This window comes from Lynx canadensis, chromosome X, assembly GCF_007474595.2.
Source record: "Lynx canadensis isolate LIC74 chromosome X, mLynCan4.pri.v2, whole genome shotgun sequence".
Taxonomy (NCBI): Eukaryota; Metazoa; Chordata; class Mammalia; order Carnivora; family Felidae; genus Lynx; species Lynx canadensis.
In genome coordinates this window covers 47314868-47327048 of record NC_044321.2, presented here as the reverse complement: position 1 = coordinate 47327048, position 12181 = coordinate 47314868, and the positions used below count along the sequence as shown (strand labels likewise).

Sequence of the window (12181 nt, the reverse complement as noted above, 5' to 3'; positions counted from 1 at the left end):
TGGGGCAGGGCTTCGAGTTCCTCAGTTCTTATTGGCGGGAGGAGCGGAAGCTGAAGGGTGTGGTGCAAATCCGTGGGTGGAATGAATGGCAGGAGAAAGCTCAGCAGTTAGGCTCATGCTCCTCCCGTCGTTCACTGGCGTCAGACTTCCTTTCCTTGCTGCTCAAAAGCCCCCTGGGTGCCAATTACTTACAAACGAGATTTCACCACTTTTTAAGCAGCGGAACTTTGAACGGAACCGCGCTGCGACTGAAGCCCCGTCCCTAGTGCGACTGCCCCCTAAGTGCGCTGCTGGCTGTGTCACTGATGTCCTGGCAGTAATGGCTGTAACTGTGCTTGGGGAGGAGAGGGGAGGCGGGAAGGACACTGCGCGGCTAGAGGGAACAGGAAGAAGTACATTAGTGGAATAAGATTTAGGATTAGGCTCCTAGCTTTAAAGGGCAAGGAGAGAGGAAGGGAGGAAGCTGTCTCAAACCCACCTTATAGCCATTATGTGTCTTATAATGCCTTATGACATTCCTAAGGACATGGCCCAACACATACTTTTTCTAGGCTCCATTTCTCAGATTAGTAAAATCGAGGACCAGAGAATTTAAGTGGGCCACCCAATCTCCAGAGCAGCACTGTTTCCCAGTGTAGCCCGTAGCTCTTCCATATACATTATTTGTTTCATTCGCTGGGCAACCCTGTAAGGGGTATTAAGGCTAAGTATGAGAGAATGAGTGAATTCATCTGTCTCACAGAAGTGGTAAAGCCAGGATTCAAACACTACCTTAATCACCTCAAGGAATACTTTCCTGAATAAGTTTTTCCTAACACCCATACACCACACCTCCCCAGTTAGGTCTTTTCCTCTGGGCCCCCACAGCTCCCTCTGGTCCATTCTGTCACAGCACTTATCACAATACACAGCTACCATTGATTTCTGTTTTTGTCACACGACTTCCAGCAACTTGACAGCATTGGCCATGTCTGATTCATCTTGTTAGCCCCATCCTCTAATCTAGGGGACAGCATATATTAGGAGTCTATAAATATTTCCTAACTGAATGAACACAGGACAAATGCAAAAACATGTTAGTGACATGTTTTTCAGAACACACAATATAACTAATAGACATGCCTAATGTCCAAAGAAAACCATGATTTTGCAGTCTTAGGTTCCTCACCCAAATTGCAACATGATTATTTTTTCCCCAGAATTAGTTTATAGTCTTAGAGCCATAATCCTCAATGTCTGCAGAAAAGACCCAAAGAGCTGCTTTTCCTCCTAGAGGACTTAAAGGTTACCTTCCAGTTATTGCCATTAAGATAAATAGCTCTGCAATTAAAATAAAAAAAATTGTTGCTTTGAGCTTTTTCATGCTTTGGTGGTTATTGGCTCAGGATTGAGTCCCAGGAGTGGGATAACTAGGACAAAGGAAATTAACATTTTTATTGCTCTTGTTTCGTATTGCCAAAGCACTGCCCAGTAAGAGTTCATGTCCATTTACACTGAAGACCAATTTGAAACCCAGCCCCGAGGAAATCCAGATCTTGCCTGTCTCCATTGCTGGTTTTAATTTCCCCATTTTGCAGTTGCTTGTTAATATTAGTTCTGACCTTTGGTGCAAGGAGAACACATGGTTGGCCTGAAGAGTAAAGGCTCCGGGTGGCTCACGAACTTCTTTGATAACTAACAGCTGATATTTCAACAGAGGGCACACATGTCCCTCTTACCCAGGATACTTCCCTAGCCTTTCCAAGGAAACAACCAATGCCTCCAGGCTCTCTCTTTGATGCCACTCATGGACTTGCTTTGAGGGTCTAAATGCAAGAAAGCTGTGTGTTGGATAATTAGCGATGGAAGAAAAAACCTCTAGGAGAACAGGTAGGTGAGACAGAAGGAAAAATAGTTGGGGTTACACAAACCCAAATCCATTCTTCAGGCTCTCTGGAAAGTTTTCTTTACATAGGGATTGCTTAAAGTGTGGATTAAAGGGTATGGAAGAGTTGAAGAAAAGAGGATATCTATGTCTAATTATGTATGTATGTATGTATGTATGTATCTATCTATCTATCTATCTATTTGTCATCCATTCCCACCTGTCTTTGTGGGACACTGTCATAAAGATGCAGTTCCCTAACACCTTGAAAAGTCTCTCTAACTTTGTCTATTCCAGTTTTGAGTGAACTGGATGGTAGGAATTATATCTCTTACCTCCCCAATGGTGTATAAAGTAGGTCTGGTTTGTGGTGGCACTTTGAACAAGCTTTTCACCTTTTCTGAGCTTCAGTAACCTCCTTACTATAATGGAAGTTGAAGTCCTTAGGCTACTTCCTTCAGAGGGCTGTCTCAAGGTGAAGAGGAGTGGGAGAACAGGAACCGAATTTCGGGAGATGTTTCAGGACTTCCATGCTCTGAGATTAGTGATCCTGCTTTTTTCCTCTAGCCTCCACAGGCAATACCACCACAGCCGTACAGCTGCTCTTCTCCCTGAGTGACTATAGTCTGTGGAGAGTCACTCCTAGGACTATGATGCAGTGAGCCTTGGGCCCTAGGCATGGGGCTGAATATAGTGGGGGGGGGCAGATAGTGGGCCAGGGAAGTAGCTAAGAAGGAAGTGTTACCTAGGCTGTTGCCACAGAAGGTCTGATACTCACATATAAACACCTAAACTGTAAGCATGTAGCCAATCTCCCCTCTACACCCTTACCCCCCATAAATGCATTCATACTCACATACTCCCAAGCATTACTAATAAGGAGATCCCATTTTGTGATTTTGTAACCCATCAGTATGGTCTTTTTTAAAAAATTTTTTTAACATTTATTTATTTTTGAGAGACAGAGTGAGACAGAGCATGAGTGGGGGAGAGGCAGAGAGAGGTGAGTACACAGAATCCAAAGCAGGATCCAGGCTCTGAGCTGTCAGCACAGAGCCCGATGCGGGGCTCGAACCCACGAACCACGAACCTGAGCCGAAGTCGAATGCTCAACTGACTGAGCCATCCAGGTGCCCCCCATCAGTATGGTCTTAATACTGCTTTTAATGGGATTCTCCCACATACCCCATACTTTGGGAGGATAGTCAGGATAAGTGGGCCTCAGGAAGTCACACTATGTAATTTTTCTTCCTACAGTTAACCTCATTTTAGAATTTGTGACTCAGATCTGGGTCTTGTGTAAGTCTCTGATAGTGAACTCTTTTTTTGTAACCAGTTAACTGGACCTTTTTAGGGAAGGCTTTCATTCTTTTGTTTATTCTATTCTGCCCCATTCAAGGTTGAGAAACTTTCTAGATTCCACCTTCTACTTTTAGACCTAGTTTGCCCCCCCCCCCCAGTTCCCTGCATAGCTCTAAGTTATAACATTTACCTTTCTGAATAGGGGATTATTCATCTACATGGTCATCTCATCTAGGGCAGAGAGATATAGATTGCACAAATACTCACTGAGCAAGTGTCTTCTCTTTACCAGGACCTGAGCTGGACACTGGAAACACTGATCACAGATAACTGAGGTCTAGTCCCCATCCTCAAGTAACTCACAGTCTAGTAGGGAAGTATACAAACACTGGTGGATACTTGCTCAGATAGATTGAAGCATATAGACAATACGAGAACCAAAGATAATGCCTGTCCCAGTATACAGGGAAAGTTTCCCAGAGAAGGCAAACATTGAACCAGGTCTTGAAAAATGAGTCAGATTTAATTGAGAATGGAAGGAAAGATAAGGCATTTCAGGCTGAGCAAAGGCCCAGAGGTTAAAAAAAAAAGGCATATGCTATGTTTGGGGAATCAGTGAGTCAGCCAGTGTAGTTTAAGCATGAGGGTCTAAAGAGACATATGGCTACAGAAATAGGTTGAACTTGATTGAGAAGAGCCATTCTAAAACTTTTCCATAAAGCTTGTTTAGTTCTCCTGCTTCTAGTATCAAAATTGGTAACAGTGGTAAACAACAACAACAACAAAAACCCAAACAACACACATACAACCACAAAAACAAAACAAAACAAAACAACAACAACAAAACCAACCAGCTAGCTAGTTCCAGTTCCAGGTAATTTTCACTTGGGTTTTCAAGCCTGGAATCCAGGTTTACCCTTTCAGACCTTGCCAATAGCCTGCTTGCTTCCTATCTCAGATTTCCTGATGCTAAAATTATCTTTCTGCCTCTTGGCAAGTTTGTGAGGACAAAATTGTAAACATAGAAGGGGGTTCATGTGACTGGCTCAATTACTTTGGACAAGTTATTTCCCCTCTCTAGACCTCAATTTCCCTGTGAGACTAGTGAGAATATTTATAAGGCACAACTAGGATATGGAATATGTTGTTGCTTTGTGCTCCATGGAAACATACATGTGAAAGGTTATTGTTAAGATTATTAGCATTACAAATGAAAATGAGATATTACCTTACACCTGTCACAATGGCTAAAATCAAAAACACAAGAAATAACAAGTGTTGGCAAGCATGTGGGAAAAAAAGGAACCCTGATACACTGCTGGTGGGAATGTAAATTGATGGAACCACTGTGGAAAACATTATAGAAGTTCCTCAAAAAATTAAAAATAGAAATACGATATGATCCAGCAATTCCACTACTGGGTATTTACCCAAAGAAAACGAAAACACTAATTCAAAAATATATATACACTCCTATGTTTATTGCAGCCTTATTTACAATAGCTAAGATATGGAATCACCCCAAATGTCCACTGGTAGATGAATGGATAAAGAATATATGGCATATATATAAACAATGGAATATTACTCAGGCATAAAAAGAATAAAATCTTGCCATTTGCAACAACATGGATGGACTTAGAGAATAATAATGTGAAGTGAAATAAGTCAGAGAAAGACAAATATCATATGAATTCACTCATGTGAAATTTAAGAAGCAAACAAACAAGAAAAAAAGACAAAAACAGACTCTTAAATACATATAAACTGGTGGCTGCCAGAGGTGAGGTAGATGAGGGGAGGGATAGAATAAATAAAAAAGATTAAGAGTACACTTATCTAGATGATCACTGAGAGATGTATAGAATTGTTGAATTATTATATTTCACACCTGAAACTAATAAAACACTGTATGCTAATTATACTTCAATAAAAAAAATCTAACACAAAATATAGTATGTGCAATATTGCACTGTCAGAAAAAGAAAAAAACCCAACTCAGTAGCAAGCAAAGCCAATGCTGAGGGGAAAAAAAAAGATTAGCATTAGCAGAGTAATACCAGTTAGGAGACTTATTAGGATTAAGAGAGTTGTATCTCTTCCAAAGTCTAGTTCTGAGACTCTCAAGGTTCTGAGACCATCTGGAAGACTCCCTTCTTAAATCAAGCTAAACTAATTAATTAGCAACAACAAAAAAGCCCTGGACTGGGAAAAATCAGGTCCGCAGTGTCTTACTCCTGAATTGGTCACTTGTTTGCTACAGGACCAAAAAAGTAAAAGTGAGTTTATCTAATTGATTAGCAAGAGCTCTTTATTATAAATGTTAACCCCTTGTTATATGTTGTAAGTTCCCCTTACTGTTTCTTATATGCTCAGCATTATATTAAAAGTTGCAGATTAGCTAAAGAGGTGATTAATCATTTACTACATAAAGAGAATGGGTGTTAAGTAATGTATTTTGAGCATTTCTAGGTTGCTTTATGTGTATTAACATGTTGAATCTTCAACAACCCTAAGCGGGTAGATACTCTTATCAGATTAAAGAAAAAAAATGAGGGACTGAGAAGTTAAGTCTTCTGCCCAGGATCTCATAGCAGAAGGAAGAGGTGGGATTCCACTCAAGTAGTTTGGCTCCACAGCCCATTGCTCTTAACCACTGTGATTCGCTGCCTCAATAGATTCATTTAGATGAGCAGGCTTTGAAATGTATTAAAGGTTTGGAATGATTTATACACAACCGGAGGGAATCTAACCTCTGAATAGACCAGGATACTGAGAATAAATTTTTAAGGAACTTCTTAAAAGGCAAAGTGGAGCTGAGAGCATTGAAGGAAAGTGATTAGAGATTTCTATCCCCAAAAGCTTGCTCCTGTGTAGCCCAGTTCAGTGGAAGAAAGTTGAGTTTCCTTGTAGCCAATCACTGGAGATTCATCAGGGGGTGGGAAGGTTGCAAAAGAATGAAGTAAGAGTACACTTGGACATCTTCCAGGTAAGCTGTGTCATTACATGAGTTCTACACATGAAAACCTCAAAACAACCCAGAGTGGAGGGGGGGTGGCTAGGTAGAGCACACACATCTGGGTGGGATGGTTCTGGCCTATGGACTTGTCCTACTTTGAGGTCATTGCTCCCTGGTCCCCACACTCAGCCTGCTGCAGCCTTCACTCTAAGCCTCCACCATCTTCACAGCTTGGCTTGAAGAGCTGTAGTCAGGTTGTGGATCAGATCATGATGCCTTTCTCCCTGGGGTTCCTAATGGCAGCTGGAAGCCATGTGGGCAGTGCTTACCATCTCTCCCCCCAAAAATGGCTGCATTCACTCCTCTTCCAAACGTTTACTCTAATTTATTTAGCCTTGGTTGGGGAGAACATAAAGATGACCAGATGGTGTCCATCTCTCCAAGTATGCTCCCTAAGCAGAACATTTTAGAAGGGAGAGGCCCTGTGGTGGGAAAGGCAGCAGAATTCAGGGGAAGACAATAGTTGCAGTAACATTTGGGGGTGGGGGAAAACAGGGAGACAATGAACCTTCCACTTCCAGTTTGAGTTTTTGATTGCTAGCTCAAAATATTGCAGTTTTCAGTAGGGATTTTTTTGTTTGTACTTGAGAACCTTGAATCTGTGATGTGGATCTCTAGAGGTTTCTGGGTTAGAATTTGACAATCTACTTGGGCGCATTTTTATTTCAAAGCTGTGAAAGCTGCTGAGACATGTCTCTATCACCTTTACTTTTTCCACCCCACACAGGATGTAAGCACATGATCTTTGGTCTTTTATTTGCATACTCTACTAGTCCTGTCTTCATTGGAGGGAAGTAACTGGCCAGACCTAGGCTATCTTGCTGGCTACCTTCCTTGCTGGGCTCCAACTTATCTCCTATGTACACAGCCCTTGGAGTTCAGAGGCCTCTGCTGACCTCTGCCCAATCTCTCTCTCTCTCTCTCTCTCTCTCTCTCTCTCTCTCTCTCTCTGTCACTCTGCACCCAAGCCCCCACTGGTACATACAGGCACAGAGGCAGGCAAGTCAGGCAAGGACTAGGAAAGAGGAGAGGGGGCTGGATACAGGCTGCCAGAGGGCTCAGAAGCCCAGTGCACCTCCCTGTCCCAACTCTGTCCACCTGCTGCTGTGGCCACAGCAACAGAAGAGATAGCTAGTAAGGCAGGAGTGAGGCCCAGTACCTTGTGGACAGTGGTGTCATTAGCTGTGATGCCTAAGATGTCTCGAGAGATGGAAGAGCTCACCCAAACCAGGTTGCAGAAGATCTGGATTCCACATAGCAGTGGCAGCAGCGGGCTACAACAGAGGAGGGGCTGTAAGTGTGATTTGCTTCCATGGGCCTCAAGGTGGTGGTGGTAGAGGGGGTATATAAGAGCAAAGGACATGCTCCCCATCTACCCCCAACCCAACCTGAAAGTGGGACTAGATAAGCAGCTGAATTAAATAGCTGAAAAATAACAAAAGGCCAATGGCAGAAAAGATAGAAAAAGAATAAGAGAAAGACAAAGAGAGAGAGATGAAGGACAGAGAAAGAATGCAGATTAGGTAAAGACCATCTTAATCAGAGCGATTTTTCACTAGGCACTTTTTTCTTTCTTATCCAGAGCTTATTTCAAATGCTTTTTGTTTGAAATTTCACATTTCTAATTTGGAACTGTTCAGTGCTGGCCTAGAATGTTTCATTTTGGTGATCTCAGTGAAGTGTCTGGAAATTGGTCTTGTCTGATAGTGCTTGGGTGAAATAAGGTGATAGTTCCTGGCATAATTTCTCAGGGAACAGGTGCTGGATACATAACAGTACCACGTCATTGGTCAGTTTGTCTCCTCCATTTTCACAAGCCTCTTATGGTAAGTTTCTATCTGTCTGATGCCCTGGGTGTCCTGTCTCCTGCATTGCTATCTTGGCATACATGGACACTTTTGCTGTTCTGGAAATTTGAGAGAGAAAACACTCAGCTTCTCAGGGACACCCTGCTGTGAAATATTCACTTGGAGAACTTAAAGAGCAGGGAAAAAGGAGAATCAAACAAAACTTGTATATATATATACAATATATACTATATATATACACACACAATATATATACTATATATATATACACACAATATATGCTATATATATAAATATATATAGTATATATATAAATATATATACTATAATATAAATGTATATACTATATATATATATATATATATATATATATATATATATATATATAAACTGTAGTATACCATTCCCTATAGATAACAGGGATGGTTGTGAACCAAGGTGCTTCCAGCCCAAGGATATGGCTTGAGGAGCCATGAGGTGGGCAGAGTTAAGAAAGTTGTGCACTGTGGGACCCAGACATCTTGAGAAACAGCTGACTAAGTTTCCACTATACAAATGTTCGAGGATGTTCAGGCTCAAGGATATTGGGAGGAGATGTAGTTGCTTAGAGAATACAGGAAGATGTAGGATGTTAAAATATGGTATGTAGTATGTAAGGTGAAGACGGAGGAAGAAGAGGAAGAGGCAGAAAAAAACCCAGCCTCCTGTTCTCTTTCCTTCTTCTATCCACCAGCAGTTTCACTCACTCATCTAGAGATCTAGGAGCCTGGATGAGACTGAGAATTACATCTCACCTCTGTCCAGTCAACTACTTTGATCCTTTCCAAGGGACAGTTGGGTCTAGCTGGCAAGCAGGCAAGCTAGTCTCTGCACACCTGGGTCCTACAGAGTTAGGCCTTTTATATTCCTGTGAACTCTTTCAGGTTGCAGAACTATATATACATAAATCACTTAATATAGTTGCTGTCATGTAGAGGGTGCAAAACAAATATGTGCTCACTTTAGTTCTGAGCCTCTATTTCCTCAACTGCAAAACAGGATTAATAACTACTCCCCACACCATGTTGTTGGGGTGATTCAGTGATTCAGAGGTTCTGGATCCAGACTGCCTAGGTTTGAATCCCAGCTCAGCTACCTCCTGCCTCTGTGACTTTGGGAGAGTATCTTTACCTCCCTGTGCTTCCATTGTTCCATCTGTAAAAAGAAGTGACTAATAGTGTTGTTGTGAAGATTAGAGAGCTAAAGTATATGAAATGTTTAGAGAATTGTCTGGCTTAAAATAAGTGCTCAATGAATGTTAGGTATTATTTAAACAATGTAGGTGTGTGATCTTTTTGCCCATCATATCTTCAGCATCAAGCTCAGAGCCTGGCACATAGCAGGTATTTAATGCTCTACTTCCACTCTACCTCTTATCATAGGCAAGCATGGGCTCTGTTTGCACAAGACAGTCACTCATTAGTGATTGACTGACTTATGTCAAACCACAGATGCAATAAACTTAGTGTTTGCCAAATCCTGCCCTGGGCAATGTCTGCCTCACCTCCCTTGCTGGGGAGTCTATTTACCACTGAAAGACCTGAATCATCTTTTGCTTGGAGCATCCTCTCTAGAAGACCTACTTGGCCCCAAAGGAGGCAGTGGGTGAAGAGATGGACACAATCAATGATGCTATTCTGAGAACTAAATTCTTTAACATGTGTAAAGTGCTTGAAAAGCTGTGTATGTTCATCTGCACTTGTTTTATCATTCAACATTATGTTTTGTGTGCCATCTATATTATTGTGCATGCAGTTACATTGTTTATTCTCCATGCTATGCAATGCTACATTTTGTGAATATCTCATGGTTTGTTTACCCATCTGTTTATGATCATTTAGGTAGTTTCTAGCTTTTGGTTATGAACAATAGTGCAATAAAAATGTTTGTCCACATAAATTTTGGAAGCAACTTTTCATTTTTTTTAATTTTAGAGAGAGAGAGCATGCACGAGCAGGGTAGAGGGGCAGCGGGGAGAGAGAGAGAGCTTAAGCAGGTTTCATGCTCAGCATGGAGTGCAACACGGGGCTTGATCCCAGGACACCGGGATCATGACCCAAGCCACGAGTCAGACATTCAAATGACTGAGGCACCCAGGTGCCCCAGGAATCAGCTTTTTAAGTAACACACACACACACACACACACACACAGGCAAACCTTTTGAGATTTTGATTGGAATTGCATTCAATGTGTAAATCAATTTAAGGAGAGTTAACATTTTTGTGACATGGAGTCTTCTGTAAACATAGTATGTCTCTCCATCTATTTAAACCCTTTCCATGTTATTCAAGTGAAGCTTTATAATTTGAAAGGACTTGCACATCATTATAAGTAATTCTTTTATTTCCTTTTTTTTTAGAGTGCACAGAGTGTCTCTGTGCACGTGTGGGGGAGGGACAGAGGGAGAAGGACAGAATCTTAAGCAGGTTCCATGCCCAGTGCAGAGCCCGACATGAGGCAGGATCTCTAGACCCCTGAGATGATGACCTGAGCCTAAATCAAGAGTCAGATGCTTAACTGACTGAGCCACCCAGATGCCCCAGAAATTCTTTTATTTCTTGCTGCTATTGTAAATAATACCTTTTTAGAAAAATATATTTTATAGCAATTTATTGCTAATGTTTACAAGTATAATTATAGTTGTTTGTATATTGCATTTGTAACTAGAAAACCTGATAAACTTTCTTATTAATTTTGATAATTTATATGTAAATGACAGTTTTCTTTTTTCACCCCCCATCTTTATATTTTTATATCTCCGTTTCTTACATTACTGGACTCCTAGGACCTCTCACCTCCAACACAAACACACCATTTTAAGCACAATGTTGAATAGAAATGTTAACAATGCGCATTGTTATGTTGATCCTAATTTTTAAAGGGAATGCTTTTAAAGTTTCACCATTGAATGAATTTGCAGTAGTTTTTTGTAGATACCATTTAACAGGTTAAGGAAGTTCCAGTTCATTCTTAGTTTGTCAATAGGATTTTTTTTAATGAGTACTTTCATTAAATGTGTTTTCTGTATTCACTAAGATGACATGTTAATTTTCTATTTGAATTTGTTAATGTGAATTACATTAGAGATTTTTCTCGTGTTGCACTAATCTCACAGTCTTAGGATAAATAAAAACTGCTGGATTTAGTTCATTAACAATTATATTTAGGAATTTGGCATTTTGTTCATGAATGAGATTGGTTTGTAATTTTTCCATTCTCATGTTTCTGTTTGATTTTGGTGTCATAAAATGAAGTGGGAACGATTTCCTTTCATATTATTTTCTGACAGAGGTCATACAAGAAGCTATATGTTTTTAAATATTTGGCACAACTTTCAGATAAAACCGTTTGAGACAGCTGTCTTCTTTGAAAGAAAAAATTTAACTGATACAATCTTTTAAATAGTTATAGAATTATTCCAGTTTGCTATTTCTACTTGTTAATATTGTTAAGTTATGGTTTTCTAGGAATTTTTCTATTTCATATAACTTTTCAAATTTATTTGCTTGAAGTTCTTATTTTTGGATTTTTAAAATCTCTGTTGCAGGGCGCCTGGGTGGCTCAGTTGGTTAGGCAACTGACTTCGGGTCAGGTCATGATCTCACAGTTTGTGAGTTCAAGCCCTGCATCAGGCTCTGTGCTGACAGCTCAGAGCCTGGAGCCTGCTTCAGATTCTGTGTCTCCCCTCTCTCTGCCCCTCCCCTGCTCACACTCTGTGTCTCTCTGTCTCACAGTAATAAATAAACGTTAAATTTTTTTTAATTAAAATCTCTGTTGCATTTGCAGTTATATCCTCTCTTTTGTTCTGATATTGTTTATTTGTACTTTCTCATTTTCCTCTTGATCAATATTGCCAAAAGTTTGTCACTTCAATAAGTTTTTTAAAATAATCAACTTTTGGCTTTTTAATTTTCTGTTATGTCTTTGTTTTCTATTTAGTCTTATCATTATACTATTTCTTTCAATTTCTTTTGATTTTTTTTAACGTCTGGAGTTGGATGCTCATCTCATATTTGAGTATCAGCACCCGATGTTATAAATGACCTAGTAAATAGGACTGATATTCCTCAGATGCACAATTGTATGGACATAAGGATTTTTAAAGTCTTTCCAGATTATTTGGTAAATAGACATTGCTCCTGGCTTTC

At 40.3% G+C, this 12181-nt stretch overlaps 1 protein-coding gene across 6 annotated transcripts in view; it reads left to right on the top strand.

Annotated features, from left to right (window-relative positions):
* Nucleotides 1–1641: 1641 nt before the first annotated feature.
* The window catches only part of PFKFB1 (6-phosphofructo-2-kinase/fructose-2,6-biphosphatase 1), a 155551-nt gene continuing 145011 nt past the window's right edge, over nucleotides 1642–12181 (top strand). For 2 of the 6 annotated variants that reach the window (XM_030305580.1, XM_030305577.1), the window contains exon 1: nucleotides 1642–1869. In XM_030305580.1, the coding sequence (XP_030161440.1) occupies nucleotides 1842–1869 (28 nt within the window). In that variant the 5' untranslated portion in view covers nucleotides 1642–1841. Of the gene's footprint in view, nucleotides 1870–7219; nucleotides 7479–12181 lie in introns of those variants that run through there. The other 4 variants (XM_030305581.1, XM_030305578.1, XM_030305575.1 and 1 more) reach the window with 4 other exon arrangements.